This window comes from Ochotona princeps, chromosome 5 (genome assembly GCF_030435755.1).
Source record: "Ochotona princeps isolate mOchPri1 chromosome 5, mOchPri1.hap1, whole genome shotgun sequence".
Lineage (NCBI taxonomy): Eukaryota > Metazoa > Chordata > Mammalia > Lagomorpha > Ochotonidae > Ochotona > Ochotona princeps.
Genome location: NC_080836.1, coordinates 24,871,212 through 24,884,730, shown reverse-complemented (window position 1 = coordinate 24,884,730; position 13,519 = coordinate 24,871,212). Strand labels below are relative to the sequence as shown.

At 35.2% G+C, this 13,519-nt stretch overlaps 1 protein-coding gene across 1 annotated transcript in view; it reads left to right on the top strand.

Moving 5' to 3' along the window:
* LRP1B (LDL receptor related protein 1B) overlaps positions 1-13,519 on the top strand; it is a 1,366,825-nt gene that overhangs the window by 1,098,132 nt on the left and 255,174 nt on the right. Inside the window, exons 50-54 of the mRNA XM_058664204.1 lie at positions 1,409-1,522; positions 1,765-1,914; positions 4,361-4,483; positions 6,487-6,606; positions 13,090-13,218. Coding sequence (XP_058520187.1) covers positions 1,409-1,522; positions 1,765-1,914; positions 4,361-4,483; positions 6,487-6,606; positions 13,090-13,218 — 636 coding nt within the window. The remainder of the gene's footprint in view (positions 1-1,408; positions 1,523-1,764; positions 1,915-4,360; positions 4,484-6,486; positions 6,607-13,089; positions 13,219-13,519) is intronic.

The window sequence follows — 13,519 nt, the reverse complement described above, 5'->3', positions numbered from 1 at the left end:
GGGATTAGAACCAGTGCCCATATGGGATCCCGGTGTGTGCAAGGCGAGGACTTTAGCCTCTAGGCTACCGCACCGAGCCATAATTTTATGTTGTTTTTTCTTTTTTCTTTAATATAAAAGAAACAGCTAATTTTTTGAAGAACAACTTCATTTATCTGTGCTTGTAATAGCATTATCTTTTTCATATGCTAAAGATGTTATTTTTAATGAAGGAAACTATGAAACAATTACAGTTGCGAATTGTAAATAAGCCATTTATTCTAATCATCATTTAAGCATGAATAAGTATGCAATTGCAAAGTAACAGTTAAATATAATAAGAGCACTGCATTATAAAATACAAATGACTTACACACCCTTGGGTAAAATTTGCATATTTTGCAAAAGCATTTCAGCCATTTACAATTGATATAATTTCTATTTATAATTAAATAGGCTGCTTAAAATATCAACACTGGCAAAGGTGGCATAGTCAGAGAGCCCTTCAGGTTGTAATTTAACGTAATCAACTTGTTGAAACTTGCATTTGGAGTGAAAATCTCTCCTATCACTCCAACATACATAGCATTCCATGCACCTGTTCCCAACATATTGCTAGAAACTATTATGTGATAAAGAATGGGTAAGCAACCTAGAAAGGAATGCATGATGAAGAATAAGCTGTTTTCCACAAAGTGTGAAAGTAGCATATTGAAACTGATTTTCATCTAAGCAGAGGAGTGGAAAGTGATACTTTCAAAATTGTAGGGATAAAAAATGCCACATTTCTATTTCCTTGGTATGAAACATTTGTATATTTTGTGCCATTAATGTTATGGCCATGTTAAGGAGAATGCATAGTAAGGTGGACTAACAGTATTGCTTAGCTGTTTTTTTCTGCCAAATAAAGCAAATATTCAGTTGCTTTATCCCCTCTTCCTCTTTCTTTCAGCAGAGCACACTCTTTGCTCTTAGAGATCAGATTCCAGTTTCTCAGGCGACATCTAATATTTTGTGTGCTTAAAGCCATAGCCTTATATTGTTGGAGTTGGAAGGACAGTGACGTTTCTAGCCATCTTTAGTTTTTTTAATTTTTAACGACTGCTGGATTGGTATTACTTTAGTGAACAAGCACATCCCCTCTTCTCATGGGGCTTACAATTCAGTGTGACTTCCTGTTCATAAGCAGAAAGCTGCAAAGAACATGATAACTGCTCAAAACATGGGAGATTTATTTGATAGGAAAGACATTTAACAAGCATCTAACAGAAGCTTGGGGATGACAACAAAGAGGTCAAGTTGACTTTCCAGAGGTTAAAAAAAATCAGAAGCAGACAAAAATATATGAATTACTCAAATATTCTAGATGTAAATTCATGGAGTCACTTTTTGTCTCATCATTCCATTATTGATTTGCTTGTTTTTCTAGTTTCCACCTGCGCCACTGTTGAATTTCGCTGTGCAGATGGGACTTGCATTCCAAGATCAGCAAGATGTAACCAGAACATAGATTGTGCAGATGCTTCTGATGAAAAGAACTGCAGTAAGATATCGCAGTACCTTTTGTTTGTTCCTGCCTGGACATTTTTGGCATTGCATTGAACATTGTCCAATTTCTTTTTGAACCTCACAGACAATTGATATGTAATTAACCTCTGTAGTGTGGGATAATTGCGTATTTATTTCTTCAAATGAAGTTAACTTTCCCTGTGCCTATGACCTTCATAGAAGACTCATAGTCAATGCAAATGAGTTGTTTTTTATGTTCTGTTTACATCTTTTCAGATAATACAGACTGTACACATTTCTATAAACTTGGAGTGAAAACCTCAGGCTTCATAAAATGTAATTCTACCTCACTGTGTATTCTGCCAACCTGGATATGTGATGGGTCTAATGACTGTGGAGACTATTCAGATGAACTAAAGTGTCCAGGTAAGTGTAGAAAGAGTAACAATATTTGCCATAAAGATTTAGAGGCTGGCTTACAAGACATTTGCTACTTTTTATTTTTATCTTTTATATTAAATGATCAAGATTAAAATTTAAATGCAATAAATTATATCAACTAAAAAGTAACCTGCTCATTCTAAGCATTCCTTTTGATCCTTTTTGATTACTTCTCAAATTATATTTAAGAAGTCTATCCTAAAATATTCTCAATATCTTTTTCATATTCATGTCACCATTTAATGTTCTAATTTTCATTATTCTTTAAAATGGTTAACAGTTTTTGTAAAGATACAGCAGATGCTTTATATACCTTAAAATATTTATAGACTAAAGCAAAGAAGCAACTATATTTCTCACTGTGGATTTTAGTCAAGGTTTTTATGCAATAGTAGGCTATTAGTGCAGTTTATATAACATTTTGGCTTTGTAGTTTAGGTAATGGTTATTATTATTATTAGGTAAAGTAAAAAAAACTAGATTCATATGTCACTATTCACAGCCTACCATAATGTGCTCATAAAATATCTTCTGCATTCCTATAACAATATCTTCATGGCAAGTTTGTAACTGCTTTTATTTGAACACAGCAAGTTTAAAAAACAAAACAAACAAAAACAAAAACCAGAAATGTGTGAATTTTTTGTGGCATGCAGTATTTTTTGAAATATTTTAAAAGTTACATTTCTGAGTATTTTCCACACTTTATACGAAGACACAAAATCAGATATGAAAAATTGATATTTCTAGTAATTCATGGTTTATCAATTAATTGGGCAATAGTTTATTCAGTTATTTTCTGTTCCAATATATCTAACAGTTTAAGATGTCATTTTAGTTTTTCTCACGTTACAACAACTAAGAAGTAGAAGTGGAAAGCTTCCGTGGACTTCCTTGACTATAGCTCCCGGCAGCTCCTTCACGATTAAGGACAAATGTACTTTGTTCACGTAGATTGTATTTAAAGGAAATAATATTTTAGATTCATTGGACGTAGTTGGGGTCCATATCCTCACTGTAAACTTGTTTCACAGCATATCTTCTAACAAATTATGACTATGCTTAGTAAGAGAAATTTATTAAAACTATTTACGTACTTCTGTGGATTTTAAACAGTTTTGAATGACCAAATTATTTTACAGTTTGACTTTCAGCACTAATAGAGAGCTATATCCCAATATGGGAAAGGAGGAAAGGAGATTTGTGTATGTTTATGAGACCTTTGTATCGACCATAACACATAATAGTTCAACATTAATTTTTTGAAATTTCAAAGTCAGAGTTACTGATTGAAAAGAGAAAGAAAGAGAGGAAAGACAGAGATAGATGGAGGGAGAGAAAGAAGATGGAAAGAAAGACAGTGAGACAGAAAGGATAAACAGAAAGAAACAGAGGGAGAGAGAAAGAGGAAAAAGACACAGAAAGAGGAAAGAGAGCTAGAATCTTGCATCTTCTAGTTCTCTCTCTTTCTCTTTTATTTATTTTTATTGGGAAGTCAAATATGCAGAGAGAAGGAGAGACAGAGAGGAAGATCTTCTGTCCGATGATTCACTACCCAAGTGGCCACAGCAGCTGAAGCTGCGTCGATTTGAAGCTGGGAACCAGGAGCTTCCTCCAGGTCTCCTGCGCGGGTGCAGGGTCCCGAGGCTTTGGCCTGTCCTTGATGGCTTTCCTAGGCAACAAGCAGGGAGTTGGATGCGAAGTTGGGCCACCAGCACCAACATGGGGTCTTGGCAGTTATAAGGCAAGGACCCTTGCCACTAGGCTGCTGCACTTGACCCTAATTCACTCTCTTTTAAAGACCACAACTGCAAGAGCTGTGTCAGGTTGAAGCCAGGAGCCAGGTACTTCACATTCAGGTATCCCCCAATCTGTAAGATTATCTTTGCTGCTTTCTGGGGCCATTAGCATGCAGCTGGATCATAATTGGAGCAACTGAGAGAGAAATTAGCACTCAATTGGTATACAACATTGCAGATGATGGCTTACCCTGTTACACCACCATGCACACCCTTGTCCCCTAAGTCAACATTGAAAGAAATGCTTAAATACAAAGCACACTTATACCTTTTTTGATTAAAGGTGATTTCAGCCACAAATATACTTTTCATCTTGAATTAGATAACATGAATTTGGCATTTAACAAATTAATCATTGACCACAACATGTGTTTCCATCTTGTTTAAAAACTGCTCTCATTAGAGTCCTCCTTTTGTTCAAATAGAATAGTAGATTGGATCAGAGCCCAGGGCTCTCTGCTCTCTGGTTTTCTTTGTTTTCAATGTTCTTGAGGACAAATTCTCAGCTATGTTTATTTACGTTTGCTTGCTCGTTACCTCTTACAGTGCCAGGAGTATTTGTATCTTTTCTGCCAACTTTGTAGAAGTCTCAGATTAAATTATTTGATGTTATGTTCTATATTTTATCACAGTTCAAAACAAACACAAATGTGAGGAAAATTATTTTGGTTGTCCTAGTGGAAGATGCATACTGAACACCTGGTTATGTGATGGTCAAAAAGATTGCGAGGACGGACTTGATGAACTCCACTGTGGTGAGATTTTTTGTTTTATTTATATAAAGCATATTACTTATTTTATCAGTTCTTCCTGCATGAGGATCATATCTAAAATATTGATGAATTTTAATGTCAAGTTTTATATGATATTGCTAAGTGATATAAAATCAAAATAGGAGAACTGAGAAAGAAGAAAATGATCTCCTGGGATGTTTTTTGAGATTTTTCATTAATCTGACCAATTTTTTTTTCTATCAAGCTAAAAGATAGCATTGTAATTTCATTTTTTGATCTATTAACATCGGTTGACATCTAATATATTATGCTATAAAAACAAAAAATATGCCCTACTGATCTTATACTTCCTCTTACTGGTTTTTCATAATTATTTTAAACTGTGTACTTGTAACATGTACATCCTAAAATACTATAGCTAAACTTCTGTCTCTTGAAGTTATATATTTCTTACCTTCTAAATTAAAATTTCAGTATGTGCACATTTTATTTCATGTCGAAAAGCTCCTCAAAATTTATTTTTTTATTTTTCCATCAAAATTTATTTTATGAAATTGATTTTGTGATTTGTAGGTAAAGAAATAACCTATAGCGAAAAATATAGGTTCTATTAACCGTTTTAATACAAATAACACTTATGGGGCAAATAAAGAGAATAAAAATAATTAAACATTGAAATGAAATGTCAAGCCCTATGAAATGTCAAGCCCTCCTAAAAGTAAATCTGATTATGAAATGTGCATGTGTGTTTTGTTTGATTAATACATTATCTTTTTTTATTAGTGCCAGATTTTGACCAACATGAGCAAAAAACAAGTAATTTATGCTGATTTCTGATTTCTGAACTAAAAGGCTTAATTTGATTGTGTCTTGCTTATTTTTGCTCTCTTCCAAACTCAAGTTTTATAATTTGCTATCTTTTTGAGGGTCACATAATCAACAGAGTTTTAATATGGCTATGGAATGTATCAAAATGTTATATAATAATTTATATATTGAACATTTTAATTTAGTAAATGGATTGCTTCCTTATAATAAATATGCTGAGCAAAGTGCACAAATACAAAGCCAGTTTTGAAAATAATATCAATATGCTATGATTACAAGCACATAATGTAGCAGAAAAAAGAGACACTCATATGATGTTTAATAATTTCTAATATTCCCCAAAACTGACTTAAAAACATCAATGCACTATGTACACATAAGTGCAAAAGTCTTGTTTTGTAATTATGCTCAAAACTCCTTAGTCATCTAACCTTGAAAAAATATATTTACAGGTCAGTCCACCCCATTTACACCTTGCTTAGGATATAATTTTTTTGCTATTCATTGGAATAAAAGTAGCAATAATAAAATTAAGATGATGGATACCTAAATTAGATATTTTGTTCTATTTATTTGTAAACTAGAAAGAGAGTGAGATAGAGAAAATTCTCATCTTCTGGTTCATCCCCCAAATATCTACAGTGGCTGGGACTGCACTTGGCTGGGACTCATCCCAGTGGGCTTCCCTCATTCCCCACTTCCCTGCACTTGACTGGGACTCATCCCTCATTTCCCACATGGGTAGCTCTGCTCCTACATCTCTACCCATCACAGATATCTCCCACAGTCTATGTTGGCAGAAGGCAGAAGTCACACTGGAGTCAGCAAGCAAACCCAGACGCTTTAACATGAAATGCAGACATTCCAAGTAATTTCTGTAACTGTTGTGCTAAATGGTCTTCCATGAAATTCTCACTTTATATCTGCACTACGTGTTCTTAAAGAATGACAATCTGGTGCATACTTAGAACAGTGACAGCAGAACGGATCAAAGGCAACTCCTATGAGATTCATTTTGAAGAAACAGCTGAAGGAATAGTCAGCAGCACCAAGAATTAGTACAAACTGTCCTTCACATTCCATATAGCCCATCTGCTCTGTTCAAGTATGGTTGATTTTACAATCATGTCTCTCTGAAGATGATTAATACTGATTACTTTTTCTTTTGTACTTAAAACAAGCCTTGTTTTCTCTAGATTCTTCTTGCTCTTGGAACCAGTTTGCTTGTTCTGCACATAAATGTATCTCTAAACACTGGATTTGTGATGGAGAGAATGACTGTGAGGATGGGTTAGATGAAAATGATAACATTTGTGGTGAGTTGCTCAATTGTATTCCATCCCCTTGTAGACACTGTGTGTGCTCATTTTAGTGGACATAAATAATTTGGACCTCTAATTTATTAAGCCACATTTTACCTTTACATGTACATTTGAAGTAGCAGCTTTAATTACTTTCATAGTATCATATTCTACTTTTTATACTTATGATTCCATTTTCTGTCATAATGAATGCATTCTGTGTTTTATTTATAGTTTTCTATGGCATTAGAATAAGCCTCAGTGATTAAGATTACCAAGTCAGAAGGGGAAACTGCTTTTTGTCAGCAACGCCCACGTCGCTGTATACCCCGAGTCGAGCAGAGGGACTAGGGTTACAAAGAAGACAACACACACTGGGCCATTCGTGCAAAGAGAATGCCGCTTTATTGAACTGCAGTCTGCTTTTTATACTCTCTGGTTCCTCCCAGTATTTTTTCTATGCTGAAGCAGCTCCTAAGATCCCCAGGGGCATCTTGATAAAGGGGAAGCAGGAACTTGTGTTTAAGGCAAGAGCTAAATGTATCAGGCCAAGATTGCGCATCCTGTTACCCCTTGAAAAACAAGCTAAGGTGTGGAGATAACCCTTGGGAGACCGGACCCTGCAGCTTTTGACCCTTCACATGTAGAATAACCTTATCTTTCAAAACTCATATGTGGCTTTAAAATGCCACCAGTTACTTATGGCTGTTTTATGCATGTGTGTCTTTTGTAGGGATTCTTTTTACTGAATTGTCTTAAATAACATGTAGACTAAAATGTCTATTTTATGTAATTTAAAATGAATTTTAAATTCAGTTTTGTAAGTTTGAAAGTATGTTTAAAACGTCTTTTTACCTGTTACATGCAATCTATAAAGTCAATTTGCTTGGCTTTTAAAATTTTTCACTGAAATGAAGAGAACAAATTTTATGTATTTTGTAGCTACAGTTCCAAAGCAGATAATGCATCCCTCCTATCGTCTTTCTTTTCCTCTATCACCTTCCTCCATTCTTTCATTCCTTCTATTTTTCTTTGACTTTTGTGAAAAAAAACTTTTTATCTTGCTGAAATATTTATTTTATAAAAGGATAAAGTTGACTTATGTTTCCATTTTCATTTTTTATTTAATTTGCATGTTTTACATTTCATTCTGTAATACTATTAACCCATGGAAAGTAGGAAATAATGATAATAATAAAGAACATAAGAAAATAAGCAAGCAAATAAAAAAAGCAAAGAAATCCTAGTGTTCCACAGCAGTATAAACAAAAGCTATACACTGTAACCCTATATCAGATGGTCATTCTTGCACCTATATATCACATTTTTTATATATCATATATCAGTCACCACAGGTTAGGGAATCTATATATTTGTGTTCTGCAAAATGGCTTACTCATCTGAGCGTAATAGTGTCCAACTGCATCCATTTTGTTGCAAAAGATGGGATTTCATTTATTATGGTGCAGTAGTATTCCACAGTGTATGTATAAAATCTCTGGTTTATCCAGCCATTCACTGATGGTCAATTGTCTGGGTTGATTCCATTTCTTACCTACTCTGATCTGAGTGTTATAATCATGGGTACAGATAAATTTTTCATACGTGGATTTCATTTAATTTCACTGAAATAGTTTACAAAAGCGATGGCATGGCTGTGTCATGTGCTGGATCTGTTTTCAAACATCTGAGGAATCTCCACACAGCCTTTCATACTGGCTGCACTAGATCACATTTCCACCAGCAGTGGATGAGAGTACTTTTTCTCTCACATCCTCAGTGCTATTGTATTTGGGTTTGGATAATAGCTATTCAAACTGAGTTGAGGTGAAACCTCTTTTTGCTTTTATTTTGCATGCCTTGATGGCTAGTAAACCTGAGCATTTATTCATATGTCTGTGGGATATTTGAATATGGTACTTTGGGAAATGCCTGATTGTATTCTTTGTATCAAAAGACAGGTTCCCTCCATTCCCTCGTTACTTCTTTCCTTCCTTTACTCTTCCTTTCCTCTTTCCTTCCTTCCTTCTTTCATTTGTTCATTTCTTCCTTCCTTTCTTTCTTACTTATTTATGTTTTTTTTACAGCTAAGTAGTATGACTTAGTGTATATACATCATATTTTCTTTATCAAGTCATCAGTTGATACACATAGTTCTTACTGCTAAGAGTCGATCTATAATGAGCATACGAATTTCAGATGCTGAAATTTGAGTACTTTTTTTCCCCCCGGGAGTGACATGCCCATGTCATATGGTACATCTATTTTCAGATTTCTGAGGGATCTCTATATTACCTTCCATAATGGTTGCTATAATTTACATTCCCAGTGTCCATGGATTAGTGTACCTTTCCCCAACATTGTTGTCAGCATTTATTGTCTGTTTTTAATTTTTTCCTTTTTGGTGCTAGACATTCTACCTGGGGTGAAATGAAATCACATTGTGGTTTTTATTTGCATTTTTCCCATTGTTGGTGAGCCTGAGAAATTTTTCATGTCTGTTAGCCATTCAATTTCATCTTTTGAAAATGATCTGTTCATTTCCTTTGACAATTTCTTGATTGGATTGTTCATTTTGCTGTTGTTGAGTTTCTTGTTCTCTTTATAGAGCTTAGATTTTAATCCTGTATCAGATAGTTAGATAGTTTTCAAATATTTTCTCCCATTCTCTCAGTTAATTTTTCAGTGTGTCAAGTGATTCCTTTTCAAATATTTATCAGATAGTGTACAAGAGATTATTAACTGAATTTCCAACGGAGTGAGAAAAGTGAGGAAGTGAATTGCTATGTATCCATTATAATTTCCAGGAGAAGATTGCATAAAAGGCATAGACTGATATCCTCGAGAGTTGAGTTCCTCGTATGTGCGTTTTTCCAATTCTTTAGTCATAGACAGCTTCACTTTATTCCTTACTTCTCTATTCTTTATTAAGTGGGTTTGAGAACATTTCTTTAGATAATTATTGTGCTTACCCAATTTAATCGATGTGTGCTCTATCTGTGAGTTTATTTCCAATTATTTGTGCTTTATTTTTCTTGCTTTTCTCCTTTTATGGAAATCCTGTTTCTAAGAATCAGTGTTGTGATATTAATAAAAAGATTAAGATCATAAAATATCTGTTCCCTTGGTATCAAAACACTGATTATTTAACTTAACTTTAGTCTGTATTTTATATAATATTCAGCTTGTAATACAAGCATATACTCCCTTAGGCCAAATATTAGCTGTTACCTGATCCGAATATGTTAACGCAAGAAAATAAATTCACAAATAATTTATCTCTGTGGTTTCCAAACTTTATGACACAAACATCTTACTCAGACGTTTATTGATGTTCTTTCTCTATTTTTACACCTCAAAAATACCCTGATCTTAGCTACAAAGCATTCATTCTTTATAAAGGCAGATTCTTCCCTAAGATATCAGGGATCTCAATAGACTAGTTCAGCTTCAACTTTTATTACTTGTTTGAGAAATAGAGAAAGCAAGAGAGTGAGTGAGAGAGAGAGAGAGAGAATCAATTGATCCCTGCCAAAACCACAGGAACCCAAAGTGAAGTCCAGGCCTCCCATGTAAGTAGACTTGGTCATCTTATCCATCATCTGTTTCCTTCAAAGCTTTGCATTAGAAGAAAGCTAGAGATGAGAGGTTGAACCAGGATGTGAAGCTCGGTGTTCCAGGATGGGATGTGGAGATGTTAATTGGCGTCTTACTCTCTAGACTTAATTCTTGTCCAAATGCTCCATTTAATAGATGAAAAACTCAAAATTCAAGAGATTGATAAACTTACCTAATGTCACTCAGCTAATTAGTGACCGCAAAAATAGAACCTGAATTGATTTCCTGAAATTGCAAATATGATATGTAATCCAATCAGGGTATCTTCTTTCTCCCTCGGCATTCTTTTACCACAAGAAGATAATGTGTCCTCAAACAACAGTGCCAATTATGAAGTGGTTTTTTCTTTGGCCATTTTCTTTCAAAATTGATTATAATGTTTTGGCACATCCTTAATATAGATTCTGGGGAGTATAATTAAGAGTGACAGACAATTAGCTGAAAAGAGCCTTGTGTCATTTCATTGCTAGAGTTATATTTGAATTTCCCAGTCACAGCCTCATTTTAGAGTTCATGAAATCCACACACTAGTCTTTCCAAGGTCACACAGAACTACATCTATGCATTGCCAGATCAGTGCTGTTTCTAATGTGCAATGTTGAGAAAAAATTCAAGCGATAATATGAGCATAGACAAGATTTATACCAATCATAATTTGATGGGAATAATGCTATTGTTTTTGAAGAACCTCAATTCAAGCAATAAAAATATTATAGGAATTCGACATTGAATTGAGAATACTGAAGTGATACCTCATCACCTAGTAGAGAGATAAGAAATACTAAATAATTTCTGTGAAAGCAATTTTGTCGTTGAGTATATTAATGGCATATTATATACTAATATATAATAAAGAGCTATGAATAAATTTTAAATAAAATCAACATTTATCTAATTATTGTCACATTTCTTTCAGGAATAGACATATTTCCACTAAAAGTCAATCAAATAAGCAAATTTGGATTATCACAAGGACTTTTCCACATTTGTCTGCCATCCTGGACTTTAGGTTGAAGTGTATATCAAGAACAGGCCTACTAATGTTGGAAAAGATCACTAACAGATTTCAGTTTATCATTACAGACTGCCCAAATAGAAAACATTGCAATGAAATTGTTTTCTGCTCAGAACATCTCTATGCATGGGAGAGTAAGTGATTGGAAACTGATACCTTCCATCAATCTAGTCAGCCATATTTTTCACCTTGACATATTGATCTGTTATATACATTTTCTGGACATCAGTTCTGGATTGTTCATGGATATTAGAAAGCAAATTTTTTAAAAAGATTTATTTATTTTTATTTCAAAGTCAGATATGCAGAGTAGGAGAGACAGAGAGGAAGATCTTCCGTCCAATGATTTATTCCCTAAGTGACCACATCGGCCAGTGCTGAGCTGATCCAAAGCCAGGAGCCAGGAACTTCCTCCAGGTCTCCCACATGGGTGCAGGGTCCCAAGGCTTTGAGCCATCTTCAACTGCTTCCCAGGCCACAAGCAGGGAGCTAGATGGGAAGTAGAGCCACCGTAATTAGATCCGGCGCCCATATGGGATCCCAGCATATTCAAGGTGAGGACTTGAGCCTTTAGGCCAGTGCACTGCGCCCAGAATGCAACATATTTAAGATGGTGCATAGTGGACCCTGTGACTGTGTCCCTCAACAAATATTATCTATAAACAAATAAGTCAAGGCTCTTCCACCCCCCAATCCCAGCAAAACATTTTGTGTCTATATACAAAGGCTAGGGAAACGTCATGGCATTAGGTAATACAATCAAATGGACATACAATTATGCTCATCTTATGTAAAGAAAATATGGACTACTTATAACTATTTGAATTTACAGAGTGAACAAGATTTTTTTTGTTTTATGCTTTTGAAAACCTCTTTCTATGACTAAAGGGACATTGAACTAGTATATCAAAGAAGGGGTAGATTCTGTGGTTTAATTATACAAAAGCCAGGGGAACATGCATAAACATATTCTTTGCAGCAACAGAAGGTGTGAAATAATAATAATAAAGCTGCTTCGAAGTCAGAAGGGTTTTGAGCTCCCAGCTCAGCAGGTGCATCTTGTACAGTCTGTGGTGTTCTAAGCTTTTCACTTCCTCTGAGCTTCAGTTGAATTTTCTGTAAAATAAAACTAATTCTCTCTAATGGGATCATTGCAAGAATTAAATAAGTCAATCTACTAAGTGCTCAGCACACATGAAGCAACAATCAGTGTAGTTTCAGCTTCAGCATTTCTATATAGCAAGTAAAACGACCACCTGCAGCTCTAGGCTCTGGTCCATTTCCAGCTGCTCCACTTACCAACCAGCTCCCTGCCCATGGCCTGGTAAATGTAGTGAAAGATGGTCCACAGGCTTGGGTCTCTGCCACCCACATGGCAGATCCAGGTGAGGCATGTAACTTCTGGCTTCTGTTTGGCTTAGCCCTGGTCTTTACAGCTACATGCTGAGTAAGAAAGTGGGTAAAAGATGTCTCCCTATGTGTCTGTAACTCTTTCAAATAAATCTTTCTTTAAAAGGAGGCATTTATCATCTTTATTGCTATGTTTTTAATGATCGTAGGTTTAAGTCTTGAAAATATTATCTCCATTTTCTCATCATTCTATGAAATTCTTATGCCTTGCAACATTTTAAGATTTTTCTTACATAGAGCTTTATTATATATAACACTTGAAATAGGACAGAATGCATTCTTAGAGGGAAATGTATAGACATCAATAAGTAAAGGATCATGTTTAGTGGCTCCAAATAATTTCAGTGTCTTCCTGGTAAGCCACATTCCTCTGCTTGCTTTCCTTTAGTTAGGAAGTGCTGATACTGTCTGGCAGATGCCGAGCGGTCTTCATGGAGTTTTTCCTTTGGTTTTAGGTGCTATAACATGTGCTGCTGACATGTTTAACTGCCAGGGCTCCCATGCCTGTGTGCCCCGACAGTGGCTTTGCGATGGTGAAAGGGATTGTCCCAATGGAAGTGATGAGCTCTCGACAGCAGGCTGCGGTATGGACACGTGCACGTGCTGGGTCTGTGTGTCAAAGAAAACTGCTATAGCATGTCTCACTTGTTCCTTTACTCATAATATCACATTTTTCTTTATTTTTCCAATCCCGATTCTCATACACAGTACTAGATTTGATCAGGTGGAATGTTGTTATCTGAGGAGTTCAGCCCCTGTAGCCATTGTTCAGAGTGTTTTAAATGTGCAGAATGGGATTACCCATTTAAAACCACCTGGATGACCACTAATTTATCACTTCACTGTTAGTAGATAGTAGATCCACACAGCATGTGTGAGAGTGCA